The sequence below is a fragment of the Rana temporaria genome, chromosome 1, assembly GCF_905171775.1.
Source record: "Rana temporaria chromosome 1, aRanTem1.1, whole genome shotgun sequence".
Classification (NCBI taxonomy): Eukaryota; Metazoa; Chordata; class Amphibia; order Anura; family Ranidae; genus Rana; species Rana temporaria.
The window spans coordinates 152,734,929-152,756,748 of NC_053489.1; the positions used below are offsets into that span (position 1 = coordinate 152,734,929).

Here is a 21,820-nt window from a genome sequence, read left to right on the forward strand (position 1 = left end):
CAGAATTAGAAATAGACTTTTCAAAATGTAACATTAATAAGTCATCGGGACCAGATGGCTTGCACCCAAGGGTCCTTAAGGAACTCAGTCAAGTAAGTAATTGCCAGACTATTGTTCCTAATTTTTTATGAACAGTCTACTGACTGGAAAAGTACCAGCTGATTGGAGAAAAGCCAATGTAGCACAGATATTTAAAAAAGGGCCAAGATGCATCCCTGGGAATTACAGACCAGTTAGCCTAACATCAATTGTATGCAAGCTCTTGGAGGGGATAAGGGACTATATACAAGATTGTAGTAATGACAACAGTATTATTAGCAGTAATCAGCATGGATTCATGAAGAATCGTTCTTGCCAAACCAATCTATTAACCTTCTATGAGGAAGTTAGCTGCCATCTAGATAAAAAGAAGGCCCATAGACATGGTGTAGTAAAGAGAAGGGCCGGCAACTCCATATCAAATGTAAATACTTTTATTGGCACATGTTAAACAAAAAACAAAAGCAGACGTGTTTCGGCACATCGCCTTGATCACTGCACATAGATGTGGTGTATCTGGATTTTGCAAAAGCATTTGATACGGTTCCCCATAAACGTTTACTGAGTTCATGGATTAAAAACTGGCTACAGGGACAAGTTCAAAGGGTAGTGATAAATGGGGAGTACTTGGAATGGTTCGGGTGGAAAGTGGGGTCCTCCAGGGTTTTGTCCTGGGACCGATCCTATTTAATTTATTCATAAACAACCTGAAGGATGGGATAAACAGCTCAATCTCTGTATTTGCGGACAATACTAAGCTAAGCAGGGCAATGACTTCTCCACAGGATGCGGAAACCTTGCAAGAAGATTTGAACAAATTAATGGGGTGGGGGAACTACATAGCAAATGAGGTTTAATGTAGAAAAAAAAAAAAAAAAAAAAAGAAATGCATTTGAGTGACACTAGGGGGGAGGACCTCTGTGGGAATCCAGGATGCAAAAGGACCTGGGGGTCCTAGTAGATGTAAGGCTCAGCAATGCCAAGTTGCTGCAAGCAAAGACTTGGTTAAAATCTTGCCACCAAAACCTACTTTCATATATAGAAGGGCCCCAGGTCTGAGGAACATGATGGCAGCTAATGTTCCAGACCCTCCGGAAAAACCACTAACATTTTTAGATGGATCCGGTTTTCACTATTGCACCCATTGTAGATCTTGTAAGAACACCAATGGACAAGGGAGGAAAATAAGTAAATTCAGGTCTAACGTGACTAAACAAGAATTTGCTATTAAGCCACTTATCACCTGTCATTCCAAATACATCACCTATGTCCTGGAATGTCCTTGTACCCTCCAGTATGTAGGATGGACTACTAGAGAGTTAAAAGTCAGGATAAACAAACATGTGGCCAATATCAAAGGTTTCCCCAATTACAGTGTCTCTAGGCATTTTGCCCAATGCCATAATAGGGATCCACTTCAGCTTACGTTTTATGGAATAGACAGGGTCACCAGCCATTGGAGAGGCACTGACCTTACCAAGGCTGTCTCTCAGAATGAGACCCAGTGGTTGCACCGCCTAAGAATGATGCAGCCGGACTTGAGCTGGACTTAAATTGCTTCCGGACAAATGAATAACCCAATTTTGGTTGATCTGGAATCTTTATTCATACATTTTCATCCCATAAGCCTATGTATATGTTTGATGCTAATTTCTGGATCCAATTTTAAAAATATTTTTTTTTTAAATGTATTAATATAGGTGATGCTGTACTCATCTCATAGTCTATACATATATAATTGAATCCTCTTTTTTCCCCAGATTATTTAAAAAGATATTAATGTTATTAATGTTGATTTTATTGCTGAAGCAGAGGTGAATATATAGGCATACATGCATTTTTATAAGTTACATTTGTTGTGCATTTGCCAGTAGTTCGCTACGTAAACTGGCACGTCGCCTTTTAAATATATAGAGGAGTTTAGTTTGGTTGCTGGAACCGGGACAGAGGCTGTTATAGGTCTAATCCCTCCCACTCAGCTGATTGATGGACCTATATTACAGGTCCAGTGCGTGACCAGGTACGCTTCCTGATGACGTGTTAACGAAACATACGTCAAGGTGGTCACACACAGCTACACACTTCCGGTCCCGCTGGTTCTCTGTAACAAGGAGGTACGCTTCCCCAGCGTGGAGCCATCTATCCATTATCTACACGTCGAACAGCCTCAGTGCCGGGTCACAGGCACCAGCAAGAGTAAGGAGCCACTTTGCACTGTGTTTTATACTAATCTTTTAATAAACGAAATTACACTATGGCGGTTTTCTCTTTTCTTTGTTCCGCTGCATGATATTGGAGTCAGGCTGAACCAAAGGATTATGAGCCGCGTATGAAGTCCATATATTGTGACACAAAGCTACTATTGACCTCTTTTTAAATAAATAGGTCAACACCATCTGGTAAGGTGCCACCCTTTAAGCACAGTTTTGGGTGATTTTACAGCTGATGGAGGTGGAGATTTTCGCAGTGAATTTGAAGACATCGTCTGAGCACAAGCACTTTATCTATGGACTTTTATACTCGTATTTTAATAAATCCACCATCTTTGGTGGTGCTTCTGGAGATTATTCACAATACTAATTGTTGTTTTTTTTATATACTTGTCTGATGTACTAGGATTTACTATATATATTATTACTACTCACTTTTTTTTTAGCGCCCCCTTCATCTATATATTCAACAATTAACCAATTTTGAAAAATAAAAACAATATTTTTTACTTTTTGCTATAATAAATATCCCCCAAAAATATATATAAAAAAAAAAAATTCTCAGTTTAGGCCGATACGTATTCTTCTAAATATTTGATAAAAAAACAAAAAAAAACGCAATAAGCGTTTGATTGGTTTGCGCAAAAATTTTAGCGTCTACAAAATAGGGGATAGTTTTATGGCATTTTTATTAATAATTTTTTTTAATTGTAATGGCGGCGATCAGCAATTTTTATCGTGACTGCGACATTATGGCGGACACATTGGACACTTGACACTATTTTGGGACCAGTCATTTTTACAGCAATCAGTGCTATAAAAATGCACAGATAACTGTGGAAATGACACTGGCAGTGAAGGGGTTAACCTGTAGGGGGCGCTGAAGGGGTTAAGTGTGATCTAATGAGTGATTCTTACTGTGTGGGGGCGTGGCTTGGCGTGTCACATCACTGATCGTTGTTCCCTATGACAGGGAACAAACGATCAGTGAGAGTCTGACTAGAAAGCACGGGGAAAGGTTTGTTTACACTTATCTCTTACCGTTCTTCAGCTCTGTGACCTGATCGGGTCCTGCTGACGTAGTCACGGCGTTCCCGACCAGGTCGCGAGCATGCCCCACGGCTGTGCATATTAAAGAGGACGTACCTGTACGCCAATATGCGTAGCTGTGCCATTCTGCCGACATACATCGGCGTGCGGCAAGTGGTTAGAAAGGGGATTAACTCCGGAGATAAAACAATAATTCTACAAGACTCTGGTCCGACCGCACCTGGAGTATGCCGTCCAGTTCTGGGCACCAGTCCTCAGGAAGGATGTGCTGAAACTGGAGAGAGTTCAGAGTAGGGGAACAAAACTGATAAAGGGGCTGGAGGATATTAATTATGAGGAAAGGTTGCGAGCACTGAACTTGTTCTCTCTGGAGAAGACACGCTTGAGAGGGGATAGGATTTCAATGTACAAATAACATTCTGGTGACCCCACAATAGGGATAAAACTTTTCCGTGAAAAGGAATTTAATAAGACACGTGGCCATTCACCAATATTAGAAGAAAAGTGGTTTAACCTTAAACTGTGTAGAGGGTTCTTTACTGTAAAAGCGGTTAGGATGTGGAATTCTCTTCCACAGGCAGTGGTTTCAGTGGGGAGCATCGATAATTAAAAAAAAAAAAACATTAGATAGGCACCTGAACGACCACAACATACAGGGATATACAATTTAATACTGACATAAAATCACACACACAGGTTGGACTTGGACTCTTTTTTCAACCTCGCCTACTATGCAACCATGTAAAAATATAGCAGAAGTCCTTTAGTTTATGTGCTATTATGCAGCATTGTCTGCAGTTTTCCCACACAGCTCCAGACTAGAACGTAGACAAAAAACTGACAGCACAAGGGGGCACAAGACATAAGGGGTAACTGTGGATGAAAACTCACTGAACACACACACATACACACACATTAAAATTGTATGTAAATTCATGTCTCTGCAAGTGAAATCTGTGCATTTTTTCCCTCCATCAGTTTTTCTGCATGCATGGTGTAAACGAGGCCTATAGGTCACAGAAAAAGTCTAGTTGCAAGAGTTATCTACTACTAGATAAATGATTACCTGGATAAAATGAGAACAAATACATTGCCATGTACATAACTGATAAGGCTTTAGGCTTGTAGTTCTCAATGAACTACCACGGCACTGTGGTAGCTCATTAAGGCTTCCTGTCACAATGTAACTGCCTGACTATATAAGAGATACACAGACAGTGTGCAGGACAGTGGCATTGCACCCACGATCTGCTGAAATGCATATTTTTTTACCTGCAAAAAAAATTTGCATTTTTTTTGTAAAGGTGAACTTATCCTTTAAGCCAGGGGTCTCCAAACTGCAGCCCGAGGGCCGGATGTGGCTCTTTGCTTCCATTTATGCGGCCCTTGAGGAATTATTCCTCCCATTGACACCAAAGATGGAGCATTATTCCTCCCACTGACACCAACAATGGGGCACTATTCCTCCCACTGACATCAACTATTTCTCCCCCAAACATCAAAGATTGGACATTGTTTACTACCACTGGGCACATTCCGGGCCCCCCCCCCCCCCCTAAATTCTGAAGGACAGAAAACTGGCCCCTTGTACTTAAGGCATGCTAAAGTGCCCTATAAAACATTATTGTACACCATTTAATAGCATAAATATGTATTTTCTGTTCTGCCTAACCTTTGGACCTAAGCCCCATACACACGGGCGACATTAGCCAGTTCAATAAAAACTGTCTGGACATTCGGCCTGTGTGTATTGGCAGCCGGTCCGACAGAAGCTGGCTGTTCGGTTGGCTTCTGTTGGACATGCATACTGGAAACCAGCAGCTGTCCGGCTCCCAATCAGCGATGACCGGAGTGTTCTGGCGGGGGGGGGGGGGGGGTTCGCTGTCAGAAGACAACAGCCCAGTGGGGGAGATCGCTGTACCAACATCAGAGCCTGTTTTTTTTTTTTTTTTTTTATATAACCCGCTTGGGTTGTATGCTAGGATTAAATTTAAACATGAGCTCACTTCTGCATCCCATACTGAGGTTGTCCTCTTAGTAAGCATGCACAAGTACTTCCATTTTCTGCCCAGCTTATATAGCCGACACTTTCCCAGCAAGTCTGATCTCTGCTGTCAGCTACCATATGGCAACTCAATGTGCAGACAGACATGAAGTAATCTAAGTGAATAAAAAAAAATGTTCATGACATTGAAAGGAATATTTAAGCCAATTAGGATATTTTATTCTTAAAGTTTAAGCATACCAAAAGTTTATGAACACATATAAGTGTCAATAAGCTGGTTTTCAAAGAAAAAAGAAAAAAGATGAACCTCACTGAAAATAACAAAAGGGAATTATAAATAAGAGAGTTATCCCACTGATCCTTTTATATGTAAAAACTTACATGGTAACCAAAGACAATTTTCATAAAACTTTCCTAGAGCAGATCCAGTATGTCAACATGTCCAGAATAAATTAATGCATCTTAGATAAGGAAATGTTTAAGGCACCAGAGTTACTCTCTGCTTTATGTCTGCATCCTAACAGATGTCGGATTTTACCAATAGGATTGTGCCAAGAACAGAAAGCAGGATATTCGCCCTGACCCTGGTGATTTATGGCTTTTCTTCCCCTTCCACTCCTAGGCGGAAAACTTTACACTTCATAGGTAAAGCTCTAGAAGCCTGATCATATTTTACAATATATGAGGCGAAAGAACAAAAGTGAAAACAAATAGCGCCGACATCATCACAATACGATTTACTGGTTTATTTGGCTTTAAGGTAACTGTATATTTATAGAATAGAGTTCTTTATAGTGGACCATTTAGTAACTTTACAAGTCTGTAAGAATACATTTCTGACATGTCATTATAAATACATAGAACTGAACCATTTACCATTAAAAAAAAGGTAAAACTCCAGTCAGTGTCCTAAACAGACCCCGTCACCATTAAAAAAATTGCAGGTAAAAAAAATAAGTATTTAAATGTTTACTTGCAGAGTTTTTGTCAATACATTTGTTTTTGTTATTTTTTTAAACCATTTGAACACCGGAAGATTTTACCCCTTTCAAGACCAGGCCATTTTTTGTTATTTGGCACAGCACTACTTTAACTGGTAATTGCGTGGTCATGCAATGCTGTACCATAAAAAAAATATATAATTTTTTTCACACAAATAGGTTTCTTATGGCGACATCTGATCATCACTGTTTTTTCTTTTTTTAAAATAAAAAATAAAGGACTTAAAATTTTGAAGTAAAAAATATTTTTTACTTTTTGCTTTAAAACATATCCAATTAAAAAAACTAAAATAAAAAGGTCTTCATTAAATTAAAATGTATTCTGCTACTTGTCTTTGATTCAAAAAATAAAATAAATCCCAGTAAGTGTATATTGAAAGTTACAGCGTCTACATACTGGGATATACACATTGAATTTGAATTTTGAATTTTTTTTTAATACTACCAATGGCGGTGATCAGCTTTTTAACTTATAATGGGACTGCGATAGTGTCGTGGCCAATCTAACACAAACTGACGCTAGAGGGAACAGGCATCATTAGTAACATTAATACAGTGCTCAGTGACAATTTTCTACACTGTCACTGTACTGACGCTGGCTGGGAAGGGGTTAACATCTAGGGCAATCAAGGGGTTAAATGTGTGCCCAACTCTGTATTGCAGTGTGCTGCTTTTATTATTGGATCTCAGTTTCTCATCTCTTGACTTGCTGACAGGCTTCCGCTATGTACGGTCACAGTGGGTGCCGGGCTTGTTTTGCACAGAGTGGCCCGAATGCCATCTTCTGGGGTCCCTCGGCTGCTGTCTTGGCTCCTCCCCGCATTAGAAAACCGCCTCTGGGAAGCACTCTCCCAAGGGGGTTACTTTGCGGGTGTGCTCCCGAGTCCAGCATTTGCGTTCATAGACATGAATGCCGACTCGGTCCCACCCCCCACGTCATGGGATTTGATTGACAGCAACGAGAGCCAATGGCTGCGCTGCTATCAAATGAAGAGTCAAGAAGCCCAGGCAAAGAGCCAGCTCGATCTCGACGTGGGACTTTCGAGGGCTCAGGTAAGTAAAACCGGGGAGAAAGAGACCGCCGCTCCAGATGAGTGCACCTCGGTGGTGAGTGTGGACTCAGAAAAATCCAGTGGGTGCAGGCAATGCACGAAGCATAAATAGAAGCAAAAAGGTATGGACAGCCGCACTCCGATAAATGTAAAAAACAATAAAAGCCTTTAATCCAGTAAAAAAACACTGCACAAACAAAGAAACAGCAAACGGTGGGATGATATAGCTGACGCGTTTCACATTGTTATACAATGCTTAGTCATAGCTAGGGGGCCGGGAATTATCAGATGTTTTTTCACCTTAATGCATAGGATACATTAAATGGTAAAAACAGGAAGGTTTACAACCCCTTTAAGCTTGCTAGCAAATTTGAATATTCCAGTACGTGTCAATTTCCCAGCTCCCTTGCAAATCATAGCCATGTACACATACAGTATCTAATTATTCTCTGTAATGGCCCAGCTCCTCTGCCCCTACCTACATAACCTTTATGTAGCTGCCATGGGAGGAGTGAAGGAATAGACTATATAATTCAACTTAAAAGCAACAGCTCCAAGTTAGCCATCATCACTTCCAAGACAGTGTCACCCAGCAGCAGTCTCAGGGCTTTGAGGTCTACACTAGGTGAGCTTTTTACAATAAAAAACACACACACACACACACACACACACACACACACACACACACACACACAAATCCTAGGTTCAGTTTTAAATTTTTATTTTTTTAATTAAAGAGAAATGAAAGAGATAACAACCCTCCTCTGGGTGATCTACTTACGTTGCAGGGATTTCAGCAAACTTTGTTGCAGATTCCTACCCGTTTCTATTCTAAAGGAACAGCATTGGTTTTTTTTATGTCTTTTGGATAAAGATTCTGAATGGCAGTGATTTTTTCATCATCTATTGGGCATTTGCAGGTATCCAATGAGGAGAGTGGCAGGGTCTGCATTCTTTTAGAAGCAATTACTCTTTAGAAGCATTTCATCAAAACTGAAGTTTTTTTTGCAGAGGACAACTAAAATCTGACTTGTACCTTGTGCAGAGTTCTGGTAAAATTTGCGAGCCAAATTGCACAAGCAGGAAATTACATTTCCAGGGCGTACCGTACATCAACTGTGTATGGAATGCCTCCAGGTTGCCATATTGCATTGAACGTTACAGAAAATCACCATTTTGCAGACTTAAAAGGAATGGAGATTTTTTTAATATAACATTAAAATGACCATGTGGCTTGTGTAGCAAATGTATACGCAGTGTTAATTTCGTCAACGAAAACGTTTGTCATAATTTTCGTCAGAGGCAATTACAGTGACGAAAACGGAACTGAAAAGTACAGCACATTTTCGTCAACTGACGAAAACTATAACGAAAATAGAAATCGTTTGTTGAGGAATGAAAACTGGACGTTAATGGCAAGGAGGGAAGCTCATGAATTTGCTGTATTTATCGACGTATAACACAAAGTGTTTATTTTTTACCAATATGGGGCAGGGATCAGGCGGTCCACCCCCAGGTGCCACACATTGGGGGGTAGTCAAGCCAGCCACCCGCCTCTCCTGGCCCTTGGACAGCACTACCAGTGAAGTCCATCATTGGGAAAAAATCATTGCCAGACCCTTCTCCTATACTGCTCCTCCTCCTCCGTCACTCATTGTAAGCTGAAGCATCTAACCTCAATAGCTTCGTTCTTTTTGGCCGCTCTCCTCCTCCTGCTCCTCCTCCGAGTGTTGCTTTAGATTGGAGGAGGAGAGCGGTCACATGACCATCCATAAATCTTGAGATGAGAGCAGCCATGTGACCGGGTCCATGCAAGAACGAAGCTATGAGGTAAATTTAGGTTTACAATGAGAGTGACACAGGAGGAGCTGTGTACGAGAAAGGGCTGGCACTGATTTATTCTTAACTTTAGAGTACGCTGGCAGTGCTGTCCCAGTAGACTGGGGGGGGTCTCCTGGGAATGCGCGGGGGGCTTTGCATTGTACAGAGGGTGGGGGGCTGTGCGATGTACTGCAGGGGGCTTTGTATTGTGCAGAGGACAGGGGGCGGTGCTGTGTACTGTGGGGGGCTTTGTATTGTGCAGAGGGTTGGGGGCTGTGCTGTGTACTGTGGGGGCTTGGTATTGTGCAGAGGGTGGGGGGCTTTGTATTGTGCAGAGGGTGGTGGGCTGTGCCGTGTACTGCGGGGGGCTTTGCATTGTGGGGAGGCTGTGCGATGTACTGCAGGGGGCTTTGTATTGTGCAGAGGACGGGGGCTGTGCTGTGTACTGTGGGGGACTTTGTATTGTGCAGAGGGTTGGGGGCTGTGCTGTGTACTGTGGGGGGCTTCGCTGTGTACTGTGGGGGGCTTTGTATTGTGCAGAGGGTGGGGGGCTGTGCACTGTGGGGGGCTTTGTATTGTGTAGAGGGTGCGGGGGATGTGTACTGTGAATATTCAATTTTAGTTGAATAAAATGATTATATTAGACTTACATGTACTGGAGATTTTAGTCTACTAAAACACGATGACTAAAATGGGACTAAAACTAAAATGCCATTTTTGTCCTAAGACTAAAACGAAATCGAAATTTGCTGCCAAAATTAAACACTGCATATACGCTATACATTTCTTTTTTTTTTATTATTTGCAATACTTTTCCCACGCAAGTCCATTTACCCTTTTATTGTATTGCCATTACCAGGATAGCATAGTGAAGGTTCTCCTTAAGGAGTCATCCTCTGCACCCTTTCGAATCTGGCCAAGCACAGACTGTCTTTGACCAGCATCTTTTCCGATCAGGAAGGTTGCAACATGAAAGTCGCCAATTTTGCATGTCTCTGGGTTCATTCTTCCTAGGGGGAGATCAGCAAACGGAAGTGTGTGGATTTCTAACTGCTCTCCATCCTGACAAGTTCTAGGCACACAGAAGGGACAAGTGAGCCCGGAGTCACATGGTGATGGGGTGGCTGCACCTTCCGAAGCATACAGTAGTGACTGGGCGAGTTTAAAATGGTCCAATTGACTTCTACTACACAGCAAGCAGCGTAAAGTTAAAAGGTAAAATACTGTTTACAAGACAGCGCTTCAGCTAATGTAATACTTACATTGCCAGCCGTGAAAAAGTTAAAGGCATATACTATATACATATTATAGGAAGATTTTTGAGCAGCATGTATAGTATAAAAATACGAATCAGTGAATGAGTAGTAAGAGGTTAAATAGATTGTATATAATGCTGGATAGCGAGGGATATACTGTATGTACCACCTTCCCCCTTACCCAATTTCACTATATAAAATAAAATGGGACTTTCCGGGTACATTTGAATTCTATGCAACACAAAAAAAAAAAGAAGAAATCTTACATCGTATGAAATAAATGTTAAAACCACACATTTTATCTGGTACATATGTTAAACCACTTCAATACCAGGCACTTTCGGCCATTCCTGAGAATTTTCAGCTTTTCAGATTTTGGTGGTATTTGATCACCTCTGGAGTTTTTATTTTTTGGTAAACTAAAAAAAAAGACCAACATTTTTTTGTGGGGGGGGGGGGGGGCTGAAACGGTTTTTTCCCTTAGTTTTTGTCATAAAATGTTTTTTTCCCCCTCAACGACGGGCACTAACGAGGCAGCACTGATAAAGTGGCACTGATATGCAGCACTAACAGGTGGCACTGATGGGCAGTACTGACGATGAGGTACTGATAGATAACTGACTGGTGTTACTGCTGGGCACTGATTGGCACGGAGGTGGGCACTGGCACACTTTATTGTGGGGACACCGATTGGCATGTGATAGGCAGAATTGAGGAGGCTGTGCTGATAATAAATGTGCCGATTATCAGCACAGGATACACCCCCCCCCCGTCAATCAGCTCTCCCTGTCAGCGTGAACCGAGAAATGCAGTTTACTGTGATTGGTCACAGCTGATCACGTGGTAAGAAGCCTCTGACAAAACCACTTCCCGGGCCATCATTCTGCATATGATGTAACAAATTCTCTGCTGTGATGCGGAGATAAAAAGGAACATTGTATAATTTGGTTCTTTTAGATCAAAGATTAAAGTTCTGTCTGCAAATGAGGGCTGTTAAACCACTTGAAGACTAGGCCTTTTTATGACACTTGTTGCTTACAAGTTAAAATCTATATTTTTTGCTAGAAAATTACTTAGAACCCCCAAGGGGGGGGGGGAGAGAGATTTGGTCTTGCCAATAAAGCTTATTTGAATTTGAGAGAGAGAGAGACAGACACTCTTAAAACCCCATTTGATGGGCCTGTTAATGTACTTAAAATTTGCATTTGTACACTTTTTTTAACCATCAGCCTTTTACACAGAGTGCTTTGGTGAGACATACTGAGTTAAGTTAATGATAGTTTAGTGATTTTCTTTTAATGAGAATGTAATAAATATAGACCACCATCTTTCCTCTGGATTGTTTCAATGTAGTTAAAATCTATTTTGCAATTATACTGATCTGCTGAAATAAATAATCATACCTCAATTTCATCGCTGGCAAGCTGACGCTCTCTCTTTTCTACATCTGCCAGAGTTTTTTGTAATTGCTCTTGCAGAGCTGTACATTCAGCAACCTAAAAAAATAAAAAATAAAATGGATTCTACGTTTCACTCGACAAAAATATTGCATTTAATCAACCAAATATTGATGTTTTGACTTTTCTAACATGTGTTCAGATTCAGTTTTATCCTTTAAAACAAACAATCATCCTGCTGGGGATTATGAAGAACAGAAACTCATACTGAGCAATTCTTTCATGTGCTGGGAGTCTTTCAAACTGTTTATTTTCAATGCATTGCAGGTACATTTCAATTGGTGAGAAAGTTGGACCTCTTTCACACTGAGGGCGTATTGCAGGCGCTATAGCGTTAAAAATAGCGCCTGCAATCTGCCCTTAAAAAGCTGCACTATTGTCTTCAGTGTGACAACTTGAGAGCTTTCACACTGGAGCATTGTGCTAGCAGGACGGTAAAAAAAAAAGTCCTGCTAGCCGCATCTTTGCTAGCCTGCTAGCCGCTCCTCCACCACTGCTGCCCATTGAAATCAATGGGCAGCGGCAGGGGTTAAATGTGCACTGCTAGTGGCCGAAATGCGCCGCAAATCCGCCCATAGCGTCAGCAGTAAAAATAGCTGCATTTTACCGCCAACGCTATGGGCGGCTCAGTGTGAAAGGGGTCTTAAGATATGTCTGTGACAAGTTGAGCCTAACACATGTATTTGTGCTCTTAACCAAGAAAGAAAAAAAAAAAAAAAAAAAAGTGATTTGCCCTCAATGACACCATTGTTAAACCCCTTTCTGCCTTTCCAGGGAAAGTAAAAATAAACAATCAGCACAGACCCCCCTGTCAGGAGAGCCGCCGATCGGCTCGCGTCTATCAGACGCGAGTGAGGAAAAGCCGAACAACTGCTCTTCCCGTTTACATTGTGATCAGCCGTGATTGGACACGGTTGGTCACGTGGTAAAGAGCCTTTGCCAGAGGCGCTTTAGCGAGATCAGTGTAGCAGTGTGTCAGACTGCCAATTACACCACCGATCGCCGCAATGCGTGCCCCCACGGGCGCGCAGCGGCTGTTATCCTGCATATGACGTCCAGTTAGGATAAATGAACCACCGCATGGCCGTCATTTTGCTATAGGCCGGGTGAGAAGTGGTTAAAGCAGAACTATACTCGCCTTGGCTGCAGCAATGCGACGTCCTGGAGCTCCCCGCTGGCATCTTCGAGCGGTCGGCTTTTTAGATTTCCGAACCCTGTCCGATTTCATTGGCTGGGCGTGGATGCTCGTGCATAGCTCACTGTACATGGTTGTTCAAGCAGGTAGGTCATTTTAATGCAGAAGAAACAAAGCAGGTCTCTTCTGCATTTAAAAAATTGCCTGTACTCTTATTTTTATTTATTACCTAAAGTTCCACTTTAAGTGTAGGGGACTGGTAAAAGCAGTACAAGCAGCCAATCCGCTCATGTGCTGAGAAGTAGTATGCTGATAGGAAGAGAAAGCAGAGTGACAGATAGATAAGCTCATCACTTTGCCGCTTTTCAATTCATTGCCCAGTCACAGGCTAGGACAGGCTCAGAACAACATGGGCTGAGAAGAACTTGGTTGAATGATGTTGGCCATCAGTGGCACAACAAAAAGAACTGTACGGAGACTCTCTAAAATGAAGGTGAATACTGCAGCTATACTACTTGAGGATGGGCAAGGCACCCTGGTTCAGCGTCTATGTTCGAAATCATATATGAACCAAAGAACATTTGTGTGTTCTGATTCTGAAAGAACGGTTTAAATCCCAACCATGGAACTACCTGTCAGAATTGCATGTTCTCCCTGTGCCTGCATGGGTTTCTTCAGGGTACTCCAGTTTCATCCCACACTCCAAATACATGCTGGTAGGTTCATTGGCTCTAAATTGGCCCTAGTATGTATATGTATGAATGCAAGTCAGGGACCTGAGATTGTTAACTCCTTGAGGGCAGGGACTGCTGCGAATGTACAACATATGTATAGCGCTGCGTAAATTGATGGTGCTATACAAGTACTTGTAATAAATAAATAAATCAATAAATACAAAAACAAGACCATTGTCAGGCTCAACCCAGTCACTTCACTGGGTATATGTGAAGATTTACAACCACTTTTAAATATCACTTTTATGTAGACTTTTTCAGAGAAAACACTCCAATGCTGTTCACTAGATTCACAGCTGAACTGTCTGGAAATCTTGAACTCCATAACAACTTATGGAGTTCAAGTTTTCCCAGACAGTTCAGCTGTGAATCTAGTGAACAGCATTGGAGTGTTTTCTCTGAAAAAGTCTACATAAAAGTGATATTTAAAAGTGGTTGTATATTTCAAATATACAAGAAATTGCCATAGGGTTTTCCATGGGTTTTCTCTATACCCTGAAATGACTGAAATGACTGTTTACAGGGTATAGAGACATAAAAGTTAACCGATTCCTTTTAAAAATAGATAAAAATCAATTGTATAATGTGCCTCTAGTTTCACGTTTGTTTTTAAACTAGTTTCATGTTTCTGTGAAGTAGAGAGAGACACAGAACAAAAACAAACAAATGCAAGGCAGTGTTTTGTTTTTAAAATGAATCCGATTGGTTCTGAGGAGTTTTAGACACACAGCTTGGACCACAGTGAAAAGCTGCCATGAGATTTTTCATAAGGAGCCAGACAAGCAGGAAGTGTGGAGATCAGAGCAGAATTACAGCAACTTCAAAGCAAAAACAAACAATGAGGACATGAAACCAGGACTGCAGTAAGGTAAAGGAAGCTAGTTGGCTAAAATAAAAAATTCCTTGTGATCCTTTAATTTCTAAATATCTATCAAAACTGAAATATTCGTTTTGGGTGGACTGAAACTTCACTGGCTGTGTTTAGAGATCTATGAGTGGCACATTTCTCAAACTCTTCAGACGACCTCAAAAGAAAACAGTTAAATGTGAAAATTACTCGTTAGGTCTGACCTTTTTCTTCACTATTGCTTCCCTCTCTTTGTCTCTCCGATTCCACTGTTCTGCTAGATCTTGTATGTGAGCCAACTCTTTCTTCTTCAACTGCCATAAAAATGCAAAGACACAAAGCAGACAGGTTAAAAAGGCATGCTGTTCCTATTTTTACCTATTTATCTGAATACAAAAAAAATCAAAGATAAAAATGGTATGAAACAAGTTACATACAGTAGATTTTACTACGCAAGTGAAATATTGTCACCATAAAGCAATTCAATTCTCATTACATGAATATTTTTTTTTTATCTCCCTTCAGTCCTTTAAGGTGCTTTCTACCATCAACATGCCCCACTGAAATTGTGGACAAACTTCATGGAAGTGGTTGGAAGGCAATAAGGAAAAAAATAGCATGTGGAAATTGAACTGTACAAATGTCATACAGAGAAAAATCTAATACTGTATATACAGTATGTAATATATAAGGCACAAAGGAAGCCAAAACTTCTAAAAAAAACTACTGCTTACACTTGCTCATTTTTAGTGAAGTTTAAGTGCATGAAGTGAGAATGAGTTCTACTGTCTCTACCAATAATGGCACAAATCACGTGTGCATTTTCATATGCATTTATTTGCCTCTTTAACCCCTTAAAGCAGGGGTGTCAAACGCAATTTCATTGCAGGCCACATCAGCATTATGATTGCCCTCAAAAGGGCTGGTCGTATCTATAGATTAGATGTCCAGAGCATCCCCTTCCCTTTACATTAGATGTCAAGAGCCACCCCACCATCAGAAGTTGAGTCCCCCACTCTCCCTTACATCACAGTGCACTCCCATTTCCTTATGCTGCTGCTGGGAAGAAGCTGGATGCATTGCTTGAAAGCAGAAAGTAAGGGTCTGGAGGAGGACCAGAGGAGGGCTGGAGCTCTCCTGCAGCTGCAGGAGAGGTGCGAGGGCCACATAAAATGGCCTGGAGGGCCGGATTCGGCCCGCAGGCCTTGTGTTTGACACCTGTGCCTTAAAGCCTAAAGATAACACAAATCTGAACACAGTTTTGCAACGTTGGCATGCGTTAGTAAAGCTGTATATCATCACTACTATATCTAGATGAATTATACCTTTTCTCAGGACGAATTGGGTCTTCATTTGGAGGCAAAAGTTAATGCTAGCTCGCTATTTTTTTTTTTTTACCATCTGAGAAAAAAACTTTTTAAACCTTAGCTGTATTTTTCCAGCCATCATCATGATCCTCGCCAAACTCTGCCCTCAAAAAATAAAAAAAATATCCTATTCCTGACATTCACTGCAAATATATATATATATTATATATATATTAATATTAATATATATATATATATATATATATATATATATATATATATATATATATAGTCCTAAATTAGCTAACCAATCATGTTTATACCAATGTGGGGCAGGTCTGCTATAAAATTACTTATGTACCTGTATAAGAACAGGAGAGAATATCCTTCTCTCCTGTTAGCAATCGGCTCACACATGTCTAAGTGTGTTACTGCTAAATACCCGACAGCCATAGACATTAATGCTACCCATGTGGTCATCACTTCTACATAACATGCTAAACATTTCAATCTCTGCAACAAAGCGTTTTGCTTAGTGTACTTTATATTCAACATAATATAAAGCTCCAAACAGGCCTGGGAAAGCTATGTAATAAATGCAGCTGTGCCAAAAAACCAGAAGGGTAAAGTCCAGAATGTTCCAGCGTTTTTCCAACAACAAAGATACAAGTGTATATTAATAAATAAATAAAATAAATAAAAGAAATCACACGAACAATACACATCTGCTGCCAACGGTATCTATTTTATTACTAAAACATCATGACAATGTTGGCAAATAATGATTATATGAAGAGCTAATGTAAGTGAAAAATCTATATGTTAGAGATTAAAAAAAAAAAAAAAGTGCTCCAGTTTTTGGCAAGATAACTTTGGTTAAAATTTCGAAATTCTTGACATACAAGAAGAAAAAAATCCAGTTGACTTTTGATTTATATTAATGCACTGAATTCAAGACTTCAGAAAAAAACCTGGATGTTTTTTCATTATCTGTATATACTTTTTTTTGGAGTACAGCACAGAACATAGGAAGGAGTTCGTTCTTATAACATTGGAGTTATGCTCCACTTCCCAGGTGACTGGACACTGGCAAATAAAGCTGAATTCCAGGCCTACATTACTCCTAGCACACATTAGTTTTGTAGCTAGGCAATTAAAAACACAGAAGGATTTTGCAGGTAAAAAAAAAAAAAAAAAATGATTTTTTCATCATACATACCTGTAAAATCCTTTTCATTTATATCATGACAAGAGTCAGGCTAATATTCATTACCTGCTGGGTTATACTCAATCTCCAGGTGAATGGACACTGGTAGACCAAAAGGTCTTTAGAGGAAGTGATTCCCCAATATAACCCCTCCGATACAGGGAGCACATCAGTTTTGTAGCAAGCACTGGATCCTCAAAAAAGAAGAGGGGAGGGACCTCTGTGTCCCATGATGTGCTCAAAGAAAAGGATTTTACAGGCAAGCATAATGAAAAAAATCCTATTTTATTTTTCATACATCATGGGACACAGAGTCAGGCTAACATTCATTACCTGCTGGGACGTCCCAGAGCCTTGAGGGGAGGGAGACACCCTGCTAAACAATAGCCATCAGATTTTATACTGCAGCTCGCATTGCACTGCGGCTGAAAGCCGAATCCTCGGCTGCTCGAACATCCACTTGATAACATTTTGTGAACGTATGCCCTGAAGACCAGGTAGCAGCCTTACAAATCTGAGCCACAGATACCCGATGGTGAAAAGCCCAGGAGGTTCCTACACCCCTGGTAGAATGAGCCTTCACCCTAAAAGGGAGGAGCTTTACGTTTCAGACCATAGACCTGAATGACCAATTGATGGACCCAATTGGCAAAGGAAGCCACCTGCCCCTTCTTGGGTCCTTTTGGTAAAACAAAGAAAGAGTTTGATCCTTGGATCTCCGTAGATCTAGACAAATAAACCTTGACTGCCTAGACATCGTCCAGAGAATGCAGTCATCTCTCTTCCATGCAACCATCAGAGCATCTGCTCCAATTGCCAGTGGATCTCTTGTTCGAGAGACAAAGTAGTTTGTTGTTGAACCTGGATGCCAGTAGGTCAACCTCTGGCCATCCCCAACGTTGGCAAATTCCCTGGAACACCTCTGAGTGTAGGGACCATTCCTCCGGGCAGATCTGCTGGCGGCTGAGAATCTGCCTTCCAGTTCTCTACTCCCTGGATATGGTCTGCCAATATAATTGGCACATGTTCCGCCTTGGTGGTTTATATAGGCCACTGCAGTGGCATTGTCGGACTGAACCCCAATAGGGTAGTCCTGAAGCTCCTCCGTCCAGGACTGTAGAGCGAGACGTACTTCCCCTAATTCTAGGACGTTGATGGACAGAATCTATCTGTCCTTGACACTTTGCTTGAGCTAAGAGCCCCTTCTAGGGTCGCTCCCCTGCCCAAGAGACTGGCATCTGTAGTCGATTTTCCCTTCCGTAGGTTCTGATCCTGCAACCACCAGTTTAGGCTTAAGCATGCCTGAGGAGATAAGCGCATTGGATAATCCAGGGCTTTTCTTCTTCTGTTCCAAGGCAACAAGGCCTGGAAAGAAACTGGGCATAGGGTACCGCCTCGAAGGAGGATACCATCCTCCCTAGAAGACTTGTACAGAGTCGAATGGAGGGTTGTCTGATGCCCCTTATCTGACGCACCTGAACCTTCAAGGTACAAATCTTTACGGGTGGCAAGAATACTCTTGCTTGGACCGTGTTTAGGATCAGACCCAGCTAGGTTTTCATCCTTAGTGATAAGGGGTGAAGAAGCAGTGTTGACTGTTGGCACAAAACCAGATAGGCGCAGCGGCTCAGATTGCCCGGATTTCGCTGGTCTTTCAGGGGATACAACACTAGGGATACGACTAGGTTCATCAGGAACTACAGATGTGCCCTTTTCCCTGTAGTGTTTTTCCCGCTCCTCTTTTTTGAATACATTTACAAGCCACAAAAAGGGGAGAACCTGGGTGTAGATTTAACACACCTCAGAAGGGAGACCCTTTAATAGGGCTCACCAAGCCCCTATGCAACAATCCTGCTAAGCACCTTTAGCCTGCCAAGGTGACTCACGTGACCCAGGTAAGGAGAACTGAACCGCTACCAGTGCCTGTTCAGAGCCTGCTCTGTCCCACAGCTGCCTGGAAGCACCGCATGCTTGGCTTACACAGCTTAAATAAGCTGGGTGTGCGCCAGAACATTCTGTGCGTGCATGCGCGCACACGGTTCTGGCAGACGGGTGTGGCTATATTCGCGTACATCTTCGGCTACTAATAAAGGCTACTGCGCATGTGCGACAAAGCACCATGGCCGCTTTTGCAAATGCACGTGCATCATGGTTGTCAAACAACTGCTGCTGTGCATAGCAGCACTCTTGCGAACGCACGTGGACCCTAAGAAACGAAGGGTCCGATCTTCACCCTTCACAGCAGGTTCCTGTCACTTGAACCTTCAAGGACTGGGTACCCTGTTCATGTTTAGGGTCCACTCCCTTGGACCTGTACAGCACCCTGCAAGAAATGCCTTAGAGTTGTAGTGTCCAGGATTTCCATTCCACAGGGTCCCGCGCCCGGAGGTCGCATTACAGGCAAAACCTTGCAGGATCTTGAGTCTTCTTTGCGAGGCTTGGGTACCATTTATCTAAGCATACAAGCCTGTGTTAAATGGATCCTATCGGTCAATCCCTTCATTCATTTTTGGAACAGTTTGTGGGAATAGAGACCTGGAGCTCAGCAGGCTCAACAAACCGTGCCATCCACCTTGCAGACACTGGCAAAAAATAAAACTGATGTACTGCCTGTACGGGAGGGATTATACAGGGGATCGCTTTCTGTCTAAAGACCTTTGGTCTACCAGTGTCCATTCACCTGGAGATGGAGTATAACCCAGCAGGTAATGAATATTAGCCTAACTCTATGTCCCATGATGTATGAAAAAGTAAATCCTGTTTTCAAAACTATACATGATAGGACACAGGAAGGAGTTCGTTCTAAAATCTTTGGGAGGTTCAAAAGCAATCTCATGATTGACAAAAAAAAAAGCTGGCCAAAGCTGGAATCCACAGGGAGGGGCTGGAAGACCCAGCTGTTAAAATTTTGTAAAAGAATAAGCTGAAGACCAGAAGGTAGCCTTGCAGACTGTGAACCAAAATCTGATGAGAGGCCCAAAAAGCACCAACACCTCTGGTAGAGGATGCTCTAACAGGGAAATGGTGAAATAGTGAGGTGCTCATTTTGTCCATGGGAGAGGAGAAACCCTTATACTTGCCCGAAACCTCTGCTCCTCAAACAAACAGTGCTCCCTCATGATCCAGCAGTGGACTGTTTCCGGAGTCCTCATGTCCAGGGCTATAGACACTGCTCTGGGTTTGGTGACATCAGGACTCAAGACTGCTAGAGCATGGGGGTGCAGGAGTTGCAGGGACCGGTTTTGTGTGGAGTGAAGCAGAGGATCGGGCAAGTATATCTCCTTTCATCATTCACTAGGATGTAGTAGAAACATAAAAACACAAATTTGTCACTGTATCTTTCTATTTGTTTAAAGAGGGAAGATTTCCAGGGGGTGCTGAGCATTTTTTTTAATGAAAAGGGGACAGTGAGACAAATAAGTTTGGATCCTCTGCTCTGAAGAAGCCCTGACAGGATCAGAAACATTAGGCATCTCTGTGACAGATTTCCCTGGGGAAGTTGGCAGTTGACATTTGAAGTCTAGTGGAAGCAACAAGTGGCTTTGACTGCGTCCTAAAACCTCCATAGACGGGAAGAACAGGTGAAACCGGTGAAAAACTGCCATAGCTCTTGTCCTAATGACCAACAAGGAATCCCCAGTTATAGTCTTAGCTTGAAAACTGTCTAAGCCAAAAAAACTAGACACAGAAGGGTTGTCATCAGTATTCGACTTGGGAAAACTTGTGTATTCATTTACCAACTGGAGAGACTCCCAGGATTTTCAATATCTGGCCCGAATCTACCAGCAGCTGCTAATGGTAGAAAAAAATATTCCAATTCAAGTAAACAATTTGGATTAAAGGCAAGAACGGGAAGTGTCATTATAGGGGGATTTTAATTATCCAGACAGACTGGAAGAAACTGCGCATTCATCTAAGGCGCGCCAGTTCCTAAGTGTCTTGCAGGACAATTTCATGGGTCAGATGGTAAATGCACCAATTAGAAACAAAGCGTTACTAGACCTACTGATTACCAACAATACAGACCTGATCACGGAGGTGGAAATATGGGGCAATTTAGGAAACAGCGATCACAGGGCAGTTAGTTTCAGTATACATTACACAAATGGGAAACATAAGGGGAATACAAAGACACTGAATTACAATAGAGACAGTCGTCGTCGTCGTTTCAACTTTACAAAGAATGCAACAAGAAACGTAAGGATTCAATCAGGGTGGCTAAGATAGAACACGAAAGGCACATGGCGGAGGAGGATAAAAAAAAAATCCCAAGAAATGCTTTAAAGTACATAAATAGTAAGAAAAGGGAGGTCAGATTGGATACCATACCATAAAGAATGATGAAGGGAATCTGGTTACGAAGGATAGAGAAATGGTAAAAGGTATTAAATTCATTCTTCTCCTCAGTCTTCACAAGGGAATCAGGAGGCTTCAGTAACCAAAACTGCAATGTTTATCCCCATGACACGTCACAGGAAACACCCTCATGGCTAACAGAGGACAGAATTAGAAATAGACTTGAAAAACTTAACATTAATAAGTCACTGGGACCAGATTGGCTTGCACCCAAGGGTCCTTAACCACTTAAGGACCGCCTAACGCCGTTATACATCGGCAGAATGGCACGGCTGGGCACAATCACGTACCTGTACGTCCTCTTTAAAAAAAAAATGCCATAAAACCATCCCCTATTTTGTAA

At 41.8% G+C, this 21,820-nt stretch overlaps 1 protein-coding gene across 2 annotated transcripts in view; it reads right to left on the minus strand.

Moving 5' to 3' along the window:
- Positions 1-21,820, minus strand: part of CEP120 (centrosomal protein 120) — a 151,657-nt gene that overhangs the window by 71,605 nt on the left and 58,232 nt on the right. For both annotated transcript variants that reach the window (XM_040344364.1, XM_040344355.1), the window contains exons 14-15: positions 14,832-14,921; positions 11,838-11,930 (exon numbers count right to left, since the gene is read on the minus strand). In XM_040344364.1, the coding sequence (XP_040200298.1) occupies positions 11,838-11,930; positions 14,832-14,921 (183 nt within the window). The remainder of the gene's footprint in view (positions 1-11,837; positions 11,931-14,831; positions 14,922-21,820) is intronic.